At 41.4% G+C, this 24,312-nt stretch overlaps 2 protein-coding genes across 2 annotated transcripts; both read left to right on the top strand.

Annotated features, from left to right (window-relative positions):
- Positions 1–1,210: 1,210 nt before the first annotated feature.
- On the top strand, positions 1,211–2,528 carry LOC146659152 (uncharacterized). The gene is made up of 2 exons (XM_085423044.1): positions 1,211–1,366; positions 1,561–2,528. The coding sequence occupies exons 1-2, from the start codon at positions 1,247–1,249 to the stop codon at positions 2,158–2,160; spliced, it is 720 nt and encodes a 239-aa protein (XP_085279170.1). The 5' UTR covers positions 1,211–1,246; the 3' UTR covers positions 2,161–2,528.
- Positions 2,529–14,320: 11,792 nt separating this feature from the next.
- Positions 14,321–21,461, top strand: crabp2a (cellular retinoic acid binding protein 2, a). Its single transcript, XM_085423042.1, has 4 exons — positions 14,321–14,636; positions 17,873–18,051; positions 18,622–18,738; positions 20,802–21,461. Exons 1-4 carry the CDS (start codon positions 14,555–14,557, stop codon positions 20,853–20,855), a joined length of 432 nt encoding a protein of 143 aa, XP_085279168.1. The 5' UTR covers positions 14,321–14,554; the 3' UTR covers positions 20,856–21,461.
- Positions 21,462–24,312: the final 2,851 nt, after the last annotated feature.

Genomic DNA, 24,312 nt, shown 5'->3' with positions numbered 1-24,312 from the left:
ATGGCCTGCTCTCTTTGTGGAACCACAGCAAAATCAGCTGAAAAGACCTTCTTAGCTTTATGTGTATTAATCAGATTTGAATGAACATAAACGTGTGTTTAATGTCACAGTTGTTTTGTGCTCTGGAGGCCTGAAGATTAGATCACAACTCAGATGAAAGCGAGAAAAGACAATGAGGAAGTTTGGTTACACTTCACTTACGGAAGCGAAGCCATTCAAACATCTTCTGATCTCATTAACCCCTTTTCTTTATTTGATGTTAAATTTCATGGATTTAATATAAAAATATAAATGATTTATTTCAATCACATATACAATGGCTTGCAAAAGTATTCGGCCCCCTTGAACTTTTCCAAATTTTGTCACATTACAGCCACAAACATGAATCAATTTTAATGGAATTCCACGTGAAAGACCAACACAAAGTGTTGTACATGTGAGAAGTGGAACGAAAAACATACATGATTCCAAAACATTTTTTACAAATAAATAACTGAAAAGTGGGGTGTGCGTAATTATTCAGCTGGAGCTGTTTTGCAAAGAAGAATGGGCAAGGATTTCAGTCTCTAGATGTGTAAAGCTGGTAGAGACATACCCCAAAAGACTGGCAGCTGTGGTTGAAGCAAAGGTGGTTCTACAAAGTATTGACTGAGGGGGCTGAATAATTACGCACACCCCACTTTCCAGTTATTTATTTGTAAAAAATGTTTGGAATCATGTATGATTTTCGTTCCACTTCTCACGTGTACACCACTTTGTATTGATCTTTCACGTGGAATTACAATCAAATTTATTCATGTTTGTGGCTGTAATGTGACAAAATGAGGAAACGTTCAAGGGGGCAGAATACTTTTTGCAAGCCACTGTATATGAGATATGATTTCTTCATTTGTAACATATTCTGACTTTTGATGACATCTCAAGCAATTTTAAGTATTCCTGTGTTTCAATCTTAACTATAATTTACGCTGACTATGATGTCAGCTGATTTATAATTGAAAGGTCACGTCTGCAGGAACATAGGCTAGGCTATCAAAACAGAGACAGTGATGTATCGGTTGAAACATGATAATAATCTGCATAATTAAACTAACGTGTTACAAAAAGCAGCCCTTCAATGCAGCAGACTCAGACAGTGAGTAGCCAAAATAGCTCACTGGACCTTTAGTATTTATAGCAGTCACTGGATCGCCTTCCTCTCCACAATCACTGCTCTGAAGCATAGCCATGTGGTCGGCCTTATGTAATGCACAAGTTCTGGCCACTCCTACTCCTACGGCACAGAGAACTGAAAGACAGCGCAGTCGTCTCACATCTGGAGCTCTTTCACTTCTATATCTCACAGAAGAACCAGCAGCTGCCAAAGGTAGGAAGTTGTCTCAAATAAGCAGCGGTTTTCTACTTCTGCTCCCGTTTTCATGTTTTAAAAACTGCACAGACAGTCAGCTGTGGCTCTGTCGCTAATTCAGCTGCTTTTTATGTACTGTTCAGCGAAAAGCTGTAACGTGTTTGTTCACGACTTCTTTATAGCTGCTTGATAACTCTTCTCGCTCTCTGCAGGACCGCTGGGTAATGGCTGCTCCCAGGACTTACCTCTCGCTTGCCGTCTGTCTTTTTCTGGGACATCAAACTGTTGCCATAAGCGATGCTCCCTGCCAGCTCTCCACTTGGAAAAAAGGCTTCAAAACCTTCATGGATCGCCACGTTCGCAATGGAACTCCTACGACCCTTGATCAAAATGAGTGGTTTAGTTACATTAAGAATATCGGGGACTGTAGCAGACCCACACAGTCCTTCCTTGATCCAAAGGAACTGAAGAGGGTGAAGGCCGTCTGCTCAAAGAATGGAGGAAAGACGTACAAGGATAACCTGTGCATCAGCCAGCAGCCTTTCACCTTTGTCACAGTGAGAAGTGTTAAGGACACCTGTGGTATCAAAAGTGTCCAAAAGGACACCAAACACCTGATCCTGGCCTGTGAAGTGTTGGACAACGAGTGTGTGCCGGTCCATTTTGAGGGAAACCCCACGAACCTGAAGCCTGATAACAATGCCAAAGCCTGCCAGGACCCCAGGATAAGCCATGCTCCCAGCTTAAAAACGACATGGCTCTGGTTGTTGTTTACTATGTTATTCCTTATAAGCTTTTTTAAAATTGATTAATTAAATGTTATGGATTTGTTTTTGTTTTTTTATCTGAAGGCTTTTCAATTCAGTTCACATTTCAGTCATGAAATTTGATTTGGAGTTTCTGACTTCAAAGCAATATTAAAACAAACCAAAAAAGTCAAGTATTCAGTTATTTAAAGATGGATTTTTGTAACAAATGTTGCTACTTTTTTATGCATGTACTGCTCAGGTGAGTCTGTCTATGAGTTTGATTTGAATAATTTGATTGTGGACATGGCAGACATGGTGTGCAGGGTTTGAATAACAACAGTGGTCTCTTGAGACTGACTCAAAAATAAAATTATTGGTGCTAAATTATGAGCCCATGAAGAGTAAATTTAATAAAAATTCTCAAAAAGCAACTGCAGGAATTTTTCTTTCATCTTTCTCTGACACAAACTCAACGAATCGCCCCAATCCATCCACGTCTTTTATTTTAATCCACCAGTAGTTAGTGATTCATGTTTACAAATGAGGTAGATGACAACCATGTGAAGATTGTGTCTCTAGATTTGTCTTGTTTTAACTGATTTGCCTGCTAATTAGTCCACAAAAGCTACAGTGAAAGTGCAGCAATTAGACAGCAAACCCATTCAAGCTGCACAGAAGACTGATAATAACTATTGTTTGGGTGAGCTTTGTTTGGAGCAGCTGATATATTTATTATACATTCATAACAAGAAGTCTCGTCACACCAGTAGTTCAGTTTCAAAATTCAAGAAATTAATATTTGCTTTGTTCTTCCTTCCAGCAAATTAACCAAATGGGTTTGTCGTCTGTCAGTGATGAAAGTATCGGTACCTCACTGTGTGTACACTTATTGCATGCGATGCAAAAACCACAGGAAATATCAGACCATGAAGACGCGTGCACTTGAAATTCAAATTGCTCATCACTATGCTGAATAGCTTAACATGCACATGATGGCAGTTTAACTAAATGAAATAAGAGTTTTCAGGTGTGGTTAAATACAGATGTAGTCTGAGATTAAGAAAAAAAATCAGCATATGAGCTGCTTTCAATCACAATCTTAACACATCTTTGCCACAGTGCCTCTCTGGTCTCTGCTGATTCAGATTAGCACCCTCTGCTGGTTTCTTCTTACGTTCGACCTCCTGAGATGAGAAGTGGATCCATAGGTTTGCCAAGCTGACTTCTTTCTACCTCTTCAGGGGTTTTTTATACTTTTGAGGATGTAGTCAGTGAAGTGACGTATCTTAGACGCAGCTTGTTAATGAAAAGGGAGAAAGGTGTCACAGAAATCTAAAATAAATTGATTTTACACACAAATGGGTTGAGGGGTTCTCAAAAAGAGAACAAGAAGAACCACAAGCACAGAATCATTTATAGGCACGTTATTTACAAGTTCACAGGTTGCAATAGAGATTGTTACAGTTCACAGGCACTGCTATTTTTTGCGAGTGTGTTTGTGCATTTGGTTATGATCTCTGCAATTTGAGTTCTTGGTGTTGCCCTCTGATAATAAAGGAGGGTTGTGGCTATTTATGTGGCCTTCTCTTTAGCGCTGCCCTTCCTTGGCGTCTCTCATCTCATTACGTGTGATGGCTGCACTTACAGCCACACAGTGGTAATATCACCATGTTAGTGTAGAGGCTTATAAGTAATATTGCATTCACATTTCTTTCTTTAAATATAGGAATTTATTTACAGAACAATAAATAACTGGTTTTGGTTTAGAATTCATTCACATATCCACATAACACTGCATTCTAAAATAAGTGCGCACATTTTAGTTTACACTGTTATGTATGATTAATCTTTTGTTTTCTGAGTTACCTTAGTTGCAGCTGTTCCAGTCCCTTGATTAAGGAGCCAAGAGGTGGAAAAGGGGCGGAGCGAGGTTTAAAGGAAGGCTACAAATTGGTTCACGCCATAACTCGGGACCATGGGGGGGGGGGGGGGGGGAATTGGAGTTCATTATGTTTGGTTTAGTTAGGTTTTGTGTGTTTTACCCCTTTTCCTGTTTTTGTGGGCTGATCAGCCACTATTTAAGTTTCCCCTTTGTCTCGTTAAGTTAGGTCAGCTTGTTTGAGTTATCAGTTGTGTTGTCAACTTTGAGTAGAGTTTTGTTAGTTTGACCTCTTTTATGGGCCCAAGATTTTGATTCTTTTTGCATGAGTTAACCAATTATGTTTTTTGGGTTAAATAAAAAATCATTTTTTGGACTTTAACCTGTGCCTAAGTTTCCTTCACTGCTCGGTCCATCACATTACGTCTGTGCACTAGACCTCTGTTTTTTCCGGTTGCGTGTTTTCTTTTTTTTGTTACTAAGTGATGTTCATCAGGCAGGCAGTAGCTGTCATTTATGTGTTAGGGCCTTACAAGCCAGCTGTAATAAGTCGATTACATGTTGCATTAAAAGATTACAGGGAATCAAAATGAGACACTATGGAGCCTCCCATTCAGCCAGGTCAGCTTGGCACAGAGATGAGAAGAATGTTAAAAGTTTCCATTACAAAGAGGCACTGCTGCATTTTTACTGCACTTATACTGACATGGGTGTTTGCAAGGGAAAGGTTTAAAGATGGGAAAAGAATAAAGACACTACAGTCCTTGAGTCAGTGATACAAAAGTAGACCGTTTCCTTTTCTTCATTTTTATTTGACTTGTTATCCACCCTCATATGAGACCTTGTGTATTTAATTTAAGATGCACCTTTTCAGCTCTGTCATTAAACATATTTACAACAGGGTGGGTGTTCCAAAATGATACAATATACAGCAACACCAATATTAAATATTGCAAGCATGTATCTCCACTCTGAACTAAACTATGCAGAATAAATATGAAATAGAAACTTACTGAAATAAGATACTTTGTGATATACGAGTCATTGTTGCTGTTGAGGGGTCACCATTTTCCTGAGTTTGCATTAGAATTTCCCCAAATTGCCCATTCAGCAACAAATGCTGTGCCCACGTGTGCACCATATTTACAGTTTTCTACTAAGCCAGTTCACTGACAGTGTTAACTCAGGCTGATGAAGGTTGAGTGGGCTGAAAGCCTGTCTCAAGTCAACCACAGGCCCCGCTGCATGAGCCAACTGTCAGGTATATTGTGGCACATGGCCCACATAAAACCTGTCACAACCAAAGCCTGGCTCAGCTCAATATTTTTGTGCCAGCATTGGCAAACAACACTTTTCCCATAATAGAGCCAGAAATGCCAAGTAGCTCGGATTCAGCTCAAATCTGTCTACCGGCTTTGTGGTGATTGGAGCTGACCTTTTATTATTCTCATTTTGCACTTTGTGGTGTTAAATGAACATTAACAGCATAAGAGCTAACTCGCAGCTTTGACATAGCCTTCTTAAGAAGCTCTTCAACAAATTAAGGCCTGGGTGAACTGCTGCCACTCTGTATCACATTAAAACTGGTTCTCAGAGAGACAAAAACACAAACAAAATTATCAGGATGACTTGTGGGGGTTGGGACTCCACCTGTCCCTGCAGGCGCATGAGCAGGCCTGCAGTCACGCAAAGCCGAGGGCACTAAACTCCTGTAAACACTAATAACAATAGTTTGATTAGTTACAGTAGGCTCACATGCCCAGACATCTTCTACGTGTGGAGCCAAAAGGTTATAAAGAGTTTGAAGACTTAGACACAGCACCGTCAGTTTGCCACCACCAGATGGCAGGAGAGTTGCTCATTAGGCTACTCACCAAAATCCCAGGATCCAAGCAAAGCCTGAGCATAACAGTACAAACAGCCTTCAGGCTTAAATTCATTTAAAAATATATATGGTTCCTTCATCTTTTATTCTAAAAGAGAAAGACTTTTAGTTGTTTAGAGTCTTTTTAGGCACCTACAGCTACATCCTGTGAGATTTCATCGGTCATGTATTTTATTGCAAGTCACATCGTATGAGCCTAATAAACTTGGTTAGAATATAAAGTTTGATGGTAAACTGCAGAATGACAATACTTAAAAAGTCATCTGCAACTCTGCTTGGTTTTTCCCATGCTATGTCTACTTTGTCATGGTCATTATAACGGCAGGCACATGATACATCATACAAACAAATCTTCCAACACACATGCATTTTACTCTTTGCTAGAATTTCGTTTTGGCTCATTTTCGCTTGCTGTTGGTGAGACTAGATTGTTGCAGCGGTCTCTGTGAGATGATCGTCCTAAACTTCCAACATTTGTTTGCAAATTAGTCTTGAAGAGTTTTTAAAGTGCAACAACCTTTTTGGATCAAAGAATCCCACAAATATAAGTAAGATAACAGGTAATATGATACGTTGGGACAGTACAGATCAGATTGTGAATAAACAACTTTGGGATTTTTTTTGTCTTCATTTATTTTTTTATTGTTCAGTTGAATGTCCCCTCTTGTTTTGGGCTCTGTGCAAAAAATAAAAAAATAAATAAAAATAAAAAATTGAACTCTGACCTGGAGACCACCTGACCCCTTTTAAAAGAATGACATAGAATAAAACTTTACTTATATAGCACCTTTCAGGATAAAAATTACAATGTGAATCACAACAAGATACTAAAAACATACAGACAGAACGTTTCTGAAAAACAAGGTGACAAAGACGAGCGTTTAGCTGCTTTTTAAACCACTGAGTCCACAGATCTCAGGCTCAGTAGGGAAGAGCTCCAGAATCTGGGGACCACTGCAAACGCTCCTAGTTATGCTGCACAGCAAGCAGGGCCTGAACAAATGACCCCAGGGCCCTGCTGCTATTTTTAAAAACGGTTCCTGATAGAAGATTTAGGAAAAGTCGCGAGGAAACCTGGTGTTTCCATATGTTGGAGGACACAAACAAGGACTTCTGTTTGTAACCTCTCATTATTAAGTTTGAGAACACTGTCAGCCACCCATCTTTTAATAGAGTCTATTATAAACTATGCAGAATTTGTCATTTTAAAACATCTTTGGGCTTAAAAGAGGTATATAACTGAACATAATCTGTGTAGCAGTGATAATAAAAGCCCTTTAAAAAGCTTAAAATGAGCTAAAGAGGGAGTGGATATACAAGAAACTGTAAAGTGCCAGAAACAGAACCTTGTGCCACACAGCAGGCAAGAGATGCAGACGAGGAGGTTAATTTATAAGCCACAGAACCACTCCAACACAGAACCCAGTACACTCACCCAGTATGTCAAGCTATCAAGCTAAAATGACAGTCACGTATAGTATCAAATGTGGAGGTCAGGTACTACGCCAGCAAAAACTTTGTGCTGCTGAGCCATTTACAGTAAAACATGATGAAAAACACTGAACTTTTAGCACCTCTAAAGTGTAAGCATTAGACTCAAATAGCGAAATAAGCAGGATGGAGGTGTTATTATCAAGAGAAAATATTTCTTGCATACTTTAAAAAGTTATGGAGTTCTTATTGAGCTTATTTTGTATACATCTGCTTGTACAAAGCCACACTACACTGATATGAATGAATAGAAGTGCGAATGAAACAATAGGCTCATTGATTTGCAGAAAAGTTAATCAAAAATAAAAGAAGTGATGACTTGCTTGGAATTTGACAAGAAATGACAATTCTTCACTTGGTTTTCTTGTACAGCAACACCGAAAGTATCACAGATGACTCCATCTCTATGCACTGCACCTCGTAAAATTTCATCACACCTTTCCATTTCATGTATAGCTATCTCTCGTAGCTTTCTTCCCCATCATGTTTTTGCAAAGGCAGGTGAATAAAAGCTTTTTAAACCTTATATTGAGCATTTATTTTCTCACACGTCTTTGGCAAAGTCAGAGGATCAGTGAAGAAATCACAGAGCTTAATGCCATTTTCCAGTTTTCTGCCTCAAACTCACTGATATGCAGATCTACTGCTATTCAAAGCAATCGAGAGAACAATAAAGCATAAATCTGACACTGTGTCAGTTAATTGTAGAGTCTTTGGGGACACACTGTGGTCACGTACAGCAACAGTGACCAGAGGGTGACCTGCGCCAAGTATTTAACTATAGCAATTCTTCATCTATGACATCATCGCATGCACACATACTGTCCAGTCGTGCATGCATCCATATGTGCACAAATGCACAGACAAACTTAAACAGATGAGAACATTGCCTTCTGGAGACACTACTGACACACAATCGTGGCTGAGGAAAAAGCAAAAGTGGACAACAATCGTTGACTCGGGTCAAAGAGGAAAGGCAGCGGGAGAATAAAAGAATGAGTGCGGAGTGAGAGGCAGAGCGAGGGTGGAGGGGCAGAGTCGTAGGATGCAAGAAGAAGGAGGGCTGATACGATAAAAGCAGGGCTGGACTTTTATTGAACTTTTTTGGGGTTTTCAGGAAAACAAAACACATAAAATAAGGTGAAAAGCAATAAAAGTATGGGAACCAGCTCTTGTTTGTCTTCTCAGCTTCCCATTTTTCTCCAGTCCACATATGTTAGCTGTATTTCACAAAACCTTCTTCATGAACACCTCAGCCTCCCTCAGTTCCTTTCTTTGCCTCTCTGACCTCACTGTTCTCCTCTTTTCTTCTTCATCCTTCTCATCTGCTGTCTTCTGTTGGCTGCACGACAATTCAGCATCACTCAGTGCAGTTGTCACCTCAGATTAAGTGCAGGTGACAGTGTACACAGGGAAACACAGGGAAAACTTCAAGCATTGAACACACAAGGAGGACCAAATAAAGACAAGCTCGACGTAATCTATTTCTCCAGCTCCTTTTCATTCAGTGCTCACAGTCACAGCCATCTCCTCCCCTTCCTAATCAACCTCTCCCTGCTCTTGCTCTCCTGCTGTCCAGACCGGCTCATAACAAATGTGATAATTAGAAGCACAAAGACGAGGGGGGAGAGAAGAAGAGAAGAAGGGGTTTTGGGAGCGGGGCGAAAGCAGGGAGGAGCTCTGAAGGACAATACGAATAGAGTGTGAGTAATACAGGCGTCTGGCTGCAACTGCAAAGGCATCTAGAGGTTCAGTCTCATGTATGCAACACATAGGCGCACACACACAGTGTCCATTAGTGATACTTTAAATGCAAAACTCCTTGCACGATGATGTGGTGTGTGTGTGTGTGTGTGTGTGTGTGTGTGTGTGTGTGTGTGTGTGTGTGTGTGTGTGTGTGTGTGTGTGTGTCAGGAACAATCTGTGTCTGATGATTTCCATTACCAAGAAAAATAATAAGGAAAGAGTAACCGTTATGTGGGGAAACACACACACACACACACACACACACACACACACACACACACACACACACACACACACACACACACACACACACACACACAAACTTGTTTTCATGTTTTGACATAATGCTTTCCCTAGCTGCTGCTCCTAACCATCAAAAGTGAACGCTTAACCCTAACCCTTAAACCCTTAAACTGTTGGTCCCCACAAGGATAGTAGAATTCCAATTTTTGGTCCTCACAAAGATATCTAAACATGCTACACACACAGACGTGCGCTCTTAACTTTTCTAATTTCTTATCTTTCCTCTGCTCTTTGGTTTGATCTCTCTGCCTCTCTTCCATGTACACAGTTAAATACTGCCATCTCTAATCAGCCCCATATGGATTGCTGGGTCAGCATGCCAGCAGCCAACAGTGCTGCACACACTTTTGGCTGCGAACATGTGTGTCTGCAACTGTTGTGAAAGTCACACAGAGCAGGGGTTCGCAAATGTTTTAATGCTGTGACCCCCTTTAAACGTATTTATGGCTCGGCATGTAATTTTTAGAGGCTGGAAGAGGTTCAGCTGTCATGCATTTTGTGCAAAAAGTGAAAAGATTACAGAAAAAGACACAGTCTTGTGTCACGTAAATGTTTTGTGTTCTTTCCTGTTCTATTAGTCATCTAAAAGGTGCCTGATTCATCTCATGACTCTTTGGGGAGGTCTCAAGCCCACACGGACCCAGGGTTAAATCATAAAAGAGAGATACGGTAATTTGGGGAATGTTAGTCTGCAGGCATGTGCACTTCTTGCCCAGTGGTTTCCTGTGAGGGTAAAGGCCAGTAATAATGACTTCCAGGAGCTGGCAGTTTGGAAGGCCTGGGTCAAGTTCACATCTGGGATTACTAAGATTAGTGGGTGAGAATTTTTACTGGAGGTCATCGGCATTATAAAGTGGAGAATGCCACTGAAGTGTGGCTTTAACCCGACTGATCGCATTCACACGCACAGGCTCCAACTTGTGCATACATGTCGCTATATTTTTTTATTCTTATTGCAACACAAATACGATAAGACATCTGAAATAGGACACCCACATTTTAGACATACTTTAGATACAATTTGCATTAAATCTAATATGGTGTGAGCTTTTTTCCTGTTTTCTTTCATGACCACATGAGGAAACTTTGGAACAGTAAATAGTCTGTAGATTGTAACTTTCACAGATATGGCTCAAATCTGTGTCATTTGAATGAGGAGAGGAAATAGGAAACAATACGCAGCATAAGAGGAAGTGAGTGTGGAGATATGGTACAGGTCACCCTAGGGAGGGTGTTGATACAAGGCTCAGTCTGTTTTAAATGTAACACAGAGAAGGAAATACAGCTGGAAATTCTCTGCTGCCAGCGACACAACTGTGAGGATTGCAGGGTATAGAGTGTTTAACCAAATGATTTCGTTTAACTGTTTCATGGTATCACCAAGGATGTCAGTGTCACAGTCGGCCCAGTTTTGTTCTAATTAAACAACTGTGTAAAGGATTCAGATTAATTGTGCTTCTCATCACAGAAATGAACAAACCTTCCTTAATAATAGCATTTGGCAAAGTGCAGCAGGCTCCACATAACCAATTATTTAGCATCCTTATTCCTTTCTGTGTGATCCAATTTCAAGCCATTGAAGTATTAAACTGAACCCATCACTACCTCTGAAACCGCACATCTCCAAATGTTTCCCTTTCTATTAGTTCAAAGAAGTACAAGTACATTCTGAAAAGGTTCTCATTTAAAGAAAGATTAATTTGGAAAACAGGTTTATTATATTATCATGATTATTCACAACCTTTGATGTCCTACAAACTATGCAGAATTTTTCAAATACGTCAGTTTTCCTGCATTCTTGCTGTCTGTTGTCAAGGCAAAGAAACACTAGTGTCATAAATCAAAGAAATTCTTCAGAACAACCCTTTAGCTAAACTGGTTTACTGGTGCAGCATGGTTAATGTCCTGATCGATAAGAAGGTTGCAGATGGGCAATGTCTCAAAGGTGTCTGCAGGACAAGAGACAGCTAAAACTCCAGTGATGCGTCTGTTCTATGTCTCTGCAGTTTTTACTTTGCAGAGACACAAGACACACAGCCAAGGGGACCTACTGGACCCTTAGTGGCCTGGAAGCTGCATGTGTGTCACCCCTGCTGCTGCTGCTGCTGCATTTGATTTGATGAAAACACTGGCTTAGTTATTATCAGCTTTTGCTGATGTCATTTAGTCACATTAGTTAGAAAGTTTGAAAAATCTGATTGTGCATAAGCTGGAAATAGTAAATATTTTCATTGTCAAAACTAATTGTATGATTATTTCTCAAACAGAACCCCGAATTTTTTTCTGCGTTGTACTCTTCTTCTATGGTATTATTGCTGCTTTATGTTATTGTTTCTATAAATGCTGAATGTTTGTAGCCATGCTGATAAGAGCCAAAAATGACTGTAAACAGGACACAAGAGATTCTGTTTAGATTGCACATGGTGCAGCCTGCCTGTCAGTCTCTGTGATGGCAGTTGGTGATATCGGTTACCAATAATAATCTTGGTATGAGAAAGAACACAGAAAGATGAAGATGACAGAACAAAAGAAGTAAACAGTATATGTGAGGATAATAGCTGGAACATAAGGAAATAGCTTAGATAAAGTTGGCGCAGGAGCAGGAAAATAATACTTCTTACACCTCCGAAGACAGATCTTAATCTGTCGCCTTCATTCATCCACTGCTCTTAACCTCTCCATCGCTGTTGGCTTTTGATCTCCTTGCTCTCTCTTGCTGACTCACTCTCCCTATCCTTCTCCCCACAACAAAGAGACAAAAATTGACATGCACTTCAGTCTCTAACTTTCTCACTAACTAGCCCCCCCTCCTTTTTTCTTCTCCTTTCCATCCTCTCCCCTTCTGTTTTTGCCTCTTCCCTCTCCTCAACATGCTTGAGGAATGTGTCAAAGCAGAACAAAAGAACAAAAGCTTGACAGGAGGAGGAGGAGGTGGAGAAGGTCGAAAAAGAGAAGAAAGGGGGGGAGAAAGTAGCATGAGGTAAAGGAGAGACAGAAAGGAAAAGAGGAATGGAGGGAAGGAATGGGGGGCAAGAGAGAGGCTGAGAGGAGCGGGGCACGGTTGAGTGGATCTGAATGTTGAGCTTTGCTTTGTCATCACGTGCTGACATGCAGCATCACACACATTTCAGAGCTCTTTATCAACCCCCCCATCTGAACAGCACACACACAACATGGGTGAGGCTATCGTCCTATACTGCATGACTGTCTGTTTCATTCAGTGGCTTTTGATGCATTTCTTGTTATGTCATGCTAAAGCGGTAATGGCCTGTGATGACGCTGCAGACGAATTACTCCATGGTAGCCAGCTGTCCTTTGTAACCTTGGTGGTTTGAATCAGCCACCTTTAAACTGGGGGCGTGATCATGTCCTCTTTTCTTAACCATAGACCACCACAGATGCCGTGCTTTAATATAAAGATTCCCATGTGGATTTCGATTGATCTCAGTAATAAACTTCACTTTTTTACTTCACTATCAGGTGTTTTGATTTAATAATATAAGAGAAAACTGTTAAAGAGTTTAAAAAAGAAGAAGAGGTAAGCCAGCTTACAAAAAACATGAGTGACATAGAAGAAGAAAAAGAGAAGACTGGAGTGCAAATTACACCTCTAATATGGCTGTCTTGTGAGGACATGCTGTGATTGTGGCATGGTGTGTGGCCAGTGACTTAGATGTTAGGTGTGTGTGTGTGTGTGTGTGTGTGTGTGTGTGTGTGTGTGTGTGTGTGTGTGTGTGTGTGTGTGTGTGTGTGTGTGTGTAGATGAAGGAAACAATGAGAGCAAGCTTTGTTCACATCAAACAGACCCGCCGGGCCCGATGCAAACCAAAGCAACTGAACGCAGAGCTGTGCGCAAAAGCGCATATCAGGTTACCAAATATCAATCTGACACTGTTATTGACCTCTGTTAGTCACTGTGTCTTTGTTATAACACTGACACTGAGCCGGTGTGTGCGTGAAGCTTATATCCTAAGCCGTGGGGGTATGGGGGCTAATGCCCGCGCCTTAAAGTCGCCCGGGTTACCTCGCGCTAATTCGCCGTGCAGAATTAGCGGATGGGATCATCCATCAAGAGTCAATAGTTAACGTCTGCTTTGTCCAGTTGCCATCCATCATCAGCGCGTGCGTGAGCGCGCATACATACGGTGTGTGTGCGTGTGCATTTCCGTGTGTTCTTTATAGGACTACCTTCCGACCCCGCAGGGCCCCTGACCCCGCCTGACGCGTCTCCTCCCCTCCTCTTTCTTCCGCCAGCGGGGGGCGAAAAACTTTAATAAGGAGAGCCACCGCTGACCTGCGCCAATACTACCTCTTATTTTTAATCCCAGCCCCACGTAATATATTTCCCTCATGGGTTCGGGTTGTTTTTTCCTCTGACGCAGGCTAGCCCACCAGTTGCAGCCGTTAGATGTATCCCATTACCTCTGCTTATATTTTTATGACACAGAACCAGGGCGTACTGGAGGCTGGGAGATGAACTTGGCCCCTCTCTCACTCTCTCTTTCTCTCTCTCTCGCTCTCATCACACACCCACACAAACCGCTCCGCCATCTCTTCAGGTTGGCAGTTGACTTGTTCTTCCTTTGCGCCGCCCTGCCAAGACGACATGTTCTGTCAATACTGACCTGGTTACATCCTTTCTGTTTTGCAATGACAACATTGATGGTAATATGTAGTTAATGTAATTGCCTAAAGTAAGTGGCTAAACACCTAATAAACAGAGCACGCGGGAGTTTCGGGGAGTGGTTAGTTTGGGTGGTGACAGGTGCGCGTCTCCCTGGGCCGAAGTGCACAGAGTGCTTGCTGGGGTGTTCTCAGGTTAAAGCACTGTGGGCCTGTGCCTGTAATCTGTCGGCCTCCGGGGCGTGTCCGTTCAGAAAGGGGCGTGTGCATCCCTACACAAGTATCTTTGCGCTCCGTGTCATTCATTTGAAGTGCAAATGCTTATAACGTGCACTGCTAGATAGATGAGATAAGAGCTGCTGTCAGTAGGTCTCTCATCCCGGGAAGAAGGCAAAACCAAGTCACGGACAGATCCAAGCCATCTGGCGCACACACAACTTGTTCATTTTTGACGCACAGACGCGCACTGACTGCAGCCCAGGACCTGACAGCTTATCTAGTCCACACCACTAAGCAAACTATCGCCGAACATGGAGCGCAAAATCCCAGATTTCTCCGGCACTTGGGAGATGAAGAGCTCTGAAAATTTTGAGGAACTCTTGAAAGTGTTAGGTAAGTAATGTGAAGCAAGGTTTGTTTGTTTTTTTCTTAAATCATCATCACTGTAAGTGGCAGTTTGAACGTTTTTATGCGTCAGTGGTTCCTGGTGAAGCTTTTAGTTCTGTTCATAGAGACAGATCAGATGTGTCAGCTCAAACTGTAGCTTTCTCAGCACATTGTGAGTCTACCTCTGCGTCCGTGCACCAGCGTACTGCATGGGTGGGGGGTCTTTGTCATTCTGCTGCAGAACCCCAAACTCCGTTCTTGGCCCCCAGCCAGCCCCCCCCTCTTTTTTATCCTCTCTCATCTCCCCTTTTGGCCTCCCCTGCTAACACAATAGCGACAAACGGCGACACATCTGTCTGTGTCTCAACCTCAGATTGTTTGCGTGTGTTTTTAAAGAGGACCGTTATGACACAATACAGTGCAGGACAGTGGCATCGTTATCCGAAGTGACAGTCCGAGAGAAGAACAAATACCTGCCGCTGAGATCCACGCTGTTTTTTTGTTTGGCTCATTTGTAAACCGGCCAGTGTGTGCGTGAGCGCGCCTGTAGGGCGCACTACAGGCGCGCATCTGTCGTTAATAGCCAATTTTCATTAGATGACTTGGCAGTGCACACCTGGAATCCGTTTTATCGCAAAGCGCCAACAACACCGCCTTTATCTTAGTCTCTTAGCTACCTACACATATAGAGGTAACTGAACTACATGAATCCCGTACCACCACTACACAAATGAAAGACCACCGGTTAGTTTTAACGTCTGTTTGATCCAGATTATTCTGACCAAAGGCAAATATGGCACCGTGCGCAATAATGCGAGGACAGGATATTTTATGCGTATACTGTCTGTCTAAAAGGACGTTTCTATGACTTTTCGATGAAAAGAGAGGTCTGAGCGCCTGTAGCAACCTTTAAATCTCCTCTTAAGATATACTTTCATCACCTGATTTTTTAAATACTCTTCTTTTTCTTTTATTTCTCCTTAAATGGTTTTAGCATATGTTCTAAAATGCATTGTTCTTGCGATGCGCCTGCTTTGTGCACTTTGTATTTGAATTATTTTATCTCTTGTTATTATTATAAGACAACATTCCAACAGCAGGAATGCTGTGTAACTACCACACACAAACACACACACATCCACACCCTTTACTGCATGTGTTCCTTTAATTTACCTCTACATTGGGATGACTGACAGAGGGGAATGGGCTCTGATCCCTGGTTTCATTGGAGGCAAAGCACAGCTGGATGCATACTGTCATCACCTACTACCCTATTCCCTCCATCTATCCTCTCTTCCTTTCCTCATTCCAGCTCTCCTCCCTCTACCCTCGTCTCTCCATGTCCCAAATGCTTCCTCTGCCCTATGATCTTTGACCTCTGACCCTGACCGTCTGTCTGAAATTGTGTTTGTCCCCCAGTGGTGAAACTTGTGTGAATTAAAGAATTTCGGTCACAAAAATTAACAGCGGGGAATACCTTGAGAACCTTCGTATCCCTCTGTGGCTTCCAAAGGTTTTGGCAGGCCAGCAGCGTCTAAGACAAAAAACTGATGGGGGCCACATTTTCACTTCTAGGCTTTTATCCTTGGTCGTGCACAAGGAGTCATTACATATGGTATCTGTGGGGGAAAAAACTGAAAATAGGCTACATTGTGAGTAAAGCTATAAAGCACATGTATAAATGCACAGTAGCAGCTATGATGTGCAGTGATTTACAATAATAAAAAGTAAATAAATAATCACATTTTCAAACTTTTGCCACCCCGTCACAGCATGGAGGAAAAAAGTATTTATATAACCAAATTAAATAAAGCAAGTCGTTCCACAATGTAAACACACACATACTGCAAATGCCCCCTGAAATGTTGAGAATTATTAGCATAACATAATATTTAAGTACTTGGAAGTATTAATAATTACCTGGAGCAAAAAAGGTATAAGTAATTCCTGCAAAATAATGTCTTTCCAATGAGTGGACATTCATCTGCACACCACAAGCTCACAATGCATTTATATATATGAAGCTGCTTGTACAGTGCATACAAATTATACACAGGGCATAGGCTGGACAACCCAATGCATGGCAAATGACTGTGCATTTCTCTCTGTATATATTTACACTTGGTGACAGGTGGGAATGTGTGAGAGGTGAGAAGTGTGAAACCCAACTCGCAGCAGATACACACTGGGCGGCATACACACACTTCCCCTCACACTTGGACAGAGATCTTCGCACACCACACGCAGACCGCTGCCCTTCGTCTGCCCAGGCCCCCAACCTCCCTCCCCCATACCGGTCTTCTCCTTGTTCCCTCTCTTTTCCCACGGGGTAACATCATTTTTTTCCTCCTTCCCCTTTTCAGATAATCACTATTGGACAAACCTTTTCCTCCTTCACATTTTTTAAAACTTTTAAGCACATTTCAGTGGGAAAAAAGGCTGGGGAAATTAATTTTATTAAAAGTAATACTGCAGATTAGTTTATAAATGTGGCTAAAGTTACCAAACACTAACATTAGTTAGATTTTACGTGACTTGTCTTTTTTTTGGGAGTGCTGTTCTGGTCACTCTTTTGTGAAATCATTGTGAAATACAGATGACCAACATACCACAAACTGCCCCCGTATGGAGAAGCCTTTTACAGTCACACAAAATATTGAATGAGTTATGCTTTTTCCCTAGAAACAGAAAAAAGGGGAATAACTGAGATTACACTTCAGGAAGTGCAAATCGCAATCACGGTGTGAGTGTTAAAGTCAGTAAGCGTGTGTTTGCATGGCCGCAACGATGATTAAGTCTGTGGAGGGGGATTGAGGCATGCTTTGTCATATGACCTCATTGTTTCCTGTGCAATCATTATTGGAAAGCACTGTGCATTTCAAGTCTGCTCCAAATTTTGCCCCGTGTGTGCAGAAAGACATTGCAGATAAGCAGCAACACAACAACACTCAAACACAACCACACAGCCGATACAGGGCTTGCTTGTCTTTGTTTGCTTGTGTTTTTGTTTACACTCTAATACACAAGCACAGGGAAAAAAAAGATCCATCTCCATGAACTGAGTTTACCAATGTCCCAGGGAATATTTTTAGTTTTAGTGGAAGCAGTAGTGTTAATTCAAGGCACCGCATTTAGCTGTGGAAGAGCATTGGCACTATGTTTTTTTGTCATTATGTGTTGTCTTTTCTGGAAATCTCTTCTCACACATGCTCTTTCGCATTTTCTGTTGCTTGTTTGTGTAGGTGTGAACGTGATGCTACGCAAGATTGCAGTGAAGGCAGCCTCCAAGCCCCTGGTGGAGATTACTCAGGATGGAGAAACGCTCTCTATTAAAACATCGACCACAGTCCGAACCACCCACATCACCTTCACTGTTGGGCAGGAGTTCAATGAGACCACTGTGGATGGGCGTCCCTGCACGGTACACAAAATATGGACATGAATATATTACTAAATGCACTTCATCTCTTCTTGGACTACACATGGACACACACATACATAACCAAATACACAGTAGATATGGGTGGGAGCTGTGTAGATTACATCAATCTGTTTAATTTGGCTTTTCATCATATTTGGACTGATAGCACAGCTTTACCCCTCCCTTGGTCTCTGAAGGCCTATCATGCTACACTGCACTCCTTCACACACTTTACAATCCCTTTCAACTTCCCATCTTCCCTCCGTTCCCCCTACTTGCCCTTTGCTACCCTCTGTCCCTCCCTAATTCTCCCCGCTACTCTCTCCAATTTCCCATAGATGGCCTCTGTTCAGCCGTTTCCAAAGCAAACACATGCAACCCAGCCAGCGCTTCGCTCTACTAACGATGAGCACATCACGAGTTATCACCTCTCAGTGATCACCCTGCTAAAGCCTTTTTGTGCTCTCTCTCTATTAGACACTCCCTCATTAAGTTCCCTTCCCTACAAATGGCATCGTATTTATTGTCCATTTATTTGTGCATTCATTCGTGGGTCTAATGGCTTTTCAGAGTTTTCCACGTTGGGAAACAGACAGCAAGATCAGCTGTGAGCAGACTCTGCAGAAAGGAGAGGGGCCTAAGACATCTTGGACCCGAGAGATCACCAGTGACAGCAAGCTGATCTTGGTAAAACACACAAACTATCACCTGAGCAAGAGTTTAGATTTGGAGACTAACAAGTGCAAAGCTTTACCATAGATTATAGTTCACAAATTATTGTACACTATCCACTACTGATCTACTACTAAACTGAATTTTCAGACTTGAAATTAACTAATTTTTTTTTTAAAAAGTGTGTTTTAAAGATCATTATTAAAAAAAGTGGCTAAGGAGTAAATCTTAAAATGAACTATGAACTGTATATAAAAAATGGACATTGCCACTGTGCTGCCTCCAATGTACACTTTGAAGCCTTGACCTTAGCGTTGTGAACATCCCCATTTATCATTTTATAGCCATAAATAATTGCAATTGGACCATAGGATGAGGTGCGAAGTTGTCAGCTAATTTCAGGAAATTTGACATCCCTAATTTATACAGGATCACACACACACAGACATTTGCTAACTGCTGTGCAGCATATAGCACAAGAAACACAGTGACATGGTCCAATTCAGTAACCCAGCAGTCACCAACCAGCAACATCTGCATGAGCTACCAGTCACCTGTCAGTCGAAGAAGCTACACCCTTAACATAGTGGCCATGAAGGGGGAAATTAGCTTGAGAGACCAGTTTGTAAACGTGTTTATTTTGTCCATGTGGATCAACTACAGGCTGTATAAAATAGATGCTCATCAGTTCTAGGACTCGTAAACCAAGTGCAGAAATGCTTTAACCCTGCATTTTTTTTCTAATACCTAATAGCTCATGACTCCTCTGGCTACAAAAAGAAGTCCAGCTGTGTAGAAGTCTATGGGTGCAACAGCTCTTGAGCTCACATGATCTATGACATCATTAAATGCTTCCCCAATGAGTTTATGCTCTCAGTTCGCACTTTTAACTTTAATACACAATAATTATGTTATATCTAAATCATGGTCCTCATTCGAGTCAAAAATGAAGATAAGAAGGTTATCTTCACGTTGGCTATGCCCATCTTTTAATTACAGTCTGTGGGGATTGGCTTACTTTTGGTGCCAGCCTCAAGTGCCCAATCAAAGTACTGCAGTTTGGGGGGGGGGGGGGGGGTTGGGCGCTTGTCCTTTAGTCCAGGTTGTTTCCCCTTATTTAAACTCTGCCATCAGCAAAATTTTATTCAGCTGTCGTGAAGACAGTTCAGTTGTCATCACATGAACAAAGTGTGTACTCCGTGTCACAGCAAGACAACTGGCTGACAAACAGACCACGACAAAAGCTGCTACGTGGATCTTGTTTTACTTGTGAAACCTAGAAATATTCTTTTGTTTATAGCAACGAGGGCTGCATGGGCTGTAGCATTGCACTTCTGACATTAGCTGCATGTGTTTGCAAGACACTCACCACACAGAGTTGAGTTATTGTGCTCAAATAACCTTTTTGGAGTCCACTTATATCTGCTGCCTTCTTACAATAAAATACTAATCTAATGAAAAAATAAACACAGAAGCATAATTGCACTTAATGGGGAACCCCACTCAGCTAGCACTTCATGTTGATTAAAACAAACTTTCTGATGTAATTAAATTAAATTACATTAATTAAAATTCTTATTTGACCCAGTAAACCAGTTCAGCTAGAGATAAGATACCACGCAGGCTTCAGTCTGGAGTGAACTGTTTTTAAAGTGCAGAAATTGCAAACACAGTAAGTATTTATGGGGAGATGCTAGCTTGAGGGCTGGCAGTAAATAGTTCACATTTAAGACTCCTGAAGTCTTGTTAAGCACCAAACCCACAACTGGTTTTTAGAAGCCAGCGTAGTTGTAGTGTTTGTGTGTGTGTAAGAGAGAGAGGGAAAGCAAGCAAAGTGTGTTTACTCTTTGCATACACAGTGATTGGTCAAAACAGTTTGGCACAGTGACATTATGTTAGTCATAACTGCTGGAGGCAATAAAAACTGGACTTTTAGGGTGGATTAACATGAATGGCTGTTCTGTGAAAGCTTTAACTTTTTAAAAATGAATTTATGGCTAACTCCATGCCAGTACTTTTGCCTCAGTGTGTGCGAGTATCCTCATTAACTGCCCTCATTGCCCTCTCTTTCTTTTCAGACCATGAGAGCAGATGATGTGATATGCACCAGAGTCTACGAACGACAACAATGAACAAGAGCACTTCTCACTTTTCGCCCTTTCAGCGCGCCCCATGTCTACAGCATCACCGCTTTGTGTCATTGCTCCTCTTTGTCAGAGCTGGGAAATAGCAGCCTATAGTTTTATTCCAGCATCCATGTTAGCTTCACTATATAATAGGTGTGGTAATTATATCTAGCATGTCGCATGTGCACTATAGTCTTAGCTACTGTGCTATCCGTCTGTCTTTCCAGACCCATCAAACGTGACCAGCTGAAGATTTGAACATGAACATGTCTTCTGCATTGTATTAGACTTGCTAAGGAACATCTTGTGTATTTGGCATTGTGTGTGTTTGAGTGTGAGTGTGTGTGTGGAAGGAGATGGGCTGTGAGACTATATTTGTAGACGTGTAAACCAATCTATGAGCTCTTCCAGTCTCCGGGTCAGTTTTGATGTGTCCCTCTGTCCTCTCTGTTGCCCTGCCCTCACAACTTTAACCTTTTTCTATCTCATGATGACATTTTATATTTATTACTACGCTAGAGTCGGTTTTTACATTGTGTCTCTTTTATACGAAATGTGATCGTAGGAAACAACACTTTCTATGGGAAAACAATAAACTACGACATTAACTCAGCTCGACTCTTTGCTCTCCTGTGTTGAAAACCATTAGGAGCAGAAGCGCATTTAACAGTGCCAGCAGTGTTTTATGGTTTGTGAGTGTAGCTGCAGAAGGTGTGCCCATTAGACGGCTCCATCTTATTTTGGTTTTGCTGTCAGCTGTCTGCAACTAGAATAACTTGTCTGTCCCCTCCCGTTTAGTCTTGCTTCCTCCCAACCTCCCTTCCCTCTCTCTGTCAGTCATCTCGGTGCCACATGTCCTCCTTATTCTTCTCTCACAGTTTCATCTTGCAATGTTTCCCCGGCAGCTGGCTCTCATTTCTTTTATTTCCATATTATTTGCCAGTTGGTTAAATGATTCATACTTTTAAAGCCCTAAAAGGCTGCTTGACTTCAGGGATATGTTGTGTTTTTAATCCACTTACTCACTTTCCAGTCAAGAGTTAGATGAGAAGATTGATTCCACCTTTACATATTTAAGGCCTAGACATGTGGCCACTATATGGGCAAAAGTACTGGGTCACACCACACCTGGTATGCACCAATCCAAGAGTATAATAATGAGCTGTAAGTGATATTATGGCAAAGGGGAAGCATTTAGGAACAAATTCAATTAAATTCAAGTTGATTTAAATAGCACCAAATCATGACAACAGTTGCCTCAAGTCATTTTTCACTGTAAGGTAAAGACACTACAGTACTGGAGAAAACCCCAACCACAACGAGCAAGCACTTTGCAATAGTGGGAAGGAAAAACTCCCTTTTACCAGGAAGAAAGTTCCAGCAGCATCCAATTCGAGGGGGGGGGGCAGCCATCCACCATGACTGGACAGGAGAAAGAGAAGAGAAAAAACATAGAATAAAGAAGAGAAATTACAAAAATATAGCGACATGCTGCAGTCGTATATAAACACACAGGCAGTGAAAAAAGTGCTCAGTGCACCATGGGAAAGGCTCGCAGCATGCTTGGGCCTCCAGTAGTGTAACTAAAGGATAACTAACAAAACTAACTACATGCTTTATCAAAAAGGCAGGTTTTAAGCCTCATTTGGAATGTAAAGAGAGTGTCTTTCTCCAAAATCCAAAATTGGAGTTGACCCCACAAGAAAGTTGCCGGATAGCCGGAGACTTAGCCTCCCATTCTACTTTTAAATATCCCAGGAAACACAAGAAAGCCAGCAGTCTGAGAGTGAAGTGCTCTATTACAATAAAAATCTACAGTGAGTCCTGAGTTGATCATTCAAGACCTTGTATGAAAGGAGAAGGATTTTAGATTTGATTCAGGATTTAACAGGGAGGCAATAAAGAGAGGCCAGTATGGGAGAAATATGCTCTGTCTTTCTGATCCCTGTCCATACTCACTGCAGCATTTTGGATCAGGTGAAAGCTTTTCAGAGAGCTTTAAGAGCAACCTGACGGTAGTGAATTATAATTTTCCAGCATAAAAGTAACAAATGCACAAACTAGCTTTTCAGAATTAATCTGAGACACAGAATAAAGAAAGCAGTCCTACGTATTTGTTTGATATGCATCTTCAAGGACGTATCCTGCTCAAAATAGACACATTGTTTCTAAGGTTTTTCAGACAGAGGGTAAGCTCAGTTATGTTTGAATTTAGGAGAAGAAAATTACAGGAAATCCCGGCCTTCACGTATGTCTTTATTATATGTGTTTGGCTTGACACATTGATTTAAGTAATCTGGCTTCCAGGACTCTGCTGATTCAATAACGTATATAATATAAGTTCAAACCCAGTCTGGCAGTAACAGCAATGCAAAAGCTGCACCAGGAGTGGATGGATTTCCATAACCAAGCAGCTCCTGTAGGTGTAAGATTTAGATGGCCAACTACTTTTGTCCACGTAATGTGTCTGCATATAAAAATGCAGAATCTGTAGACAACAGGTTTCTACTGTAGTTCGAGTTCTATTGACCAATTAGATTTGCATAGGCTTTGGTTGCATGTGCAGGTAAACAGTCGACGTGGAGTTTCACCTGGTTTCACCTGATGATTATTTAGCTTTTTATTATTAAAAAAACATATTTATTTGTAAACAATGACCAGAGGACGAAACAGATATCTCCTCACCAATTGTTAAAGCCTTTAAAATTGTTTATAGTCAGAGGCAGCAAAATTGCCCAAACCAGCACAACTAGTTAATGTGATATACTAAAAAAAAAAAAAAAAAAAGTCTATAAATACCAAATGTTAGGACCTTACCTACTTATTTACATGTGTTTTTTTTTTAAATCTTACACTTCATGTTTAGAGGTGTTGGTAGCTGGGTGTTTCTGCCTATACAAAGAGCAGGGTTGTTGAAGCTAACTAACTATCCATTTGAGGTAGATGAGACCCAGACACAAGAGTGGTATTGATCTTCTTGGAAAAAAGGTTAAAAGGAATCTCTGACAAGTCAGCCTAATCCATTAAATGTCCTCATTTATGGATTTTATATTATTGCAACTGTGGAGCGTTACTGGACAAATAGAGGTCAGCCCGAGATCTTTTTGGGCCAGACGTTGAACCTCTTGACCAATCGTCAAATGGTCAGAGTTCGGGCAGTGGGCGTGCCTCTAATGGCAGGAAATGCCACTTGGATTACAGGGTACAGCTGATTGACAGCAGATGTGCTTAACAACAAGCAGGCCATTAAGGGTCCTGGAAATGGAAGAGGCAGGGGGGGGGAGTTGACAAAACAATATCCCACACACATTTACGGTCATGTAATAAGTGAAAAAAAGTACAGATGGATTCCTGAGGGAGGAATTTAGCGTTGACAAAACTTTTTTCTTTAAAGAACTATCTCATCTTTATTTCTCTTCTTGCCCTGCAGCTGTGTATAGTTACGGTGTGACCCCAATAAAGT

This window comes from Rhamphochromis longiceps, linkage group LG11, assembly GCF_057381845.1.
Source record: "Rhamphochromis longiceps isolate RC_006_pf linkage group LG11, R_longiceps_female_GT1.1, whole genome shotgun sequence".
NCBI classification, from domain to species: domain Eukaryota; kingdom Metazoa; phylum Chordata; class Actinopteri; order Cichliformes; family Cichlidae; genus Rhamphochromis; species Rhamphochromis longiceps.
This window is presented reverse-complemented; position numbering and strand designations above follow the sequence as displayed.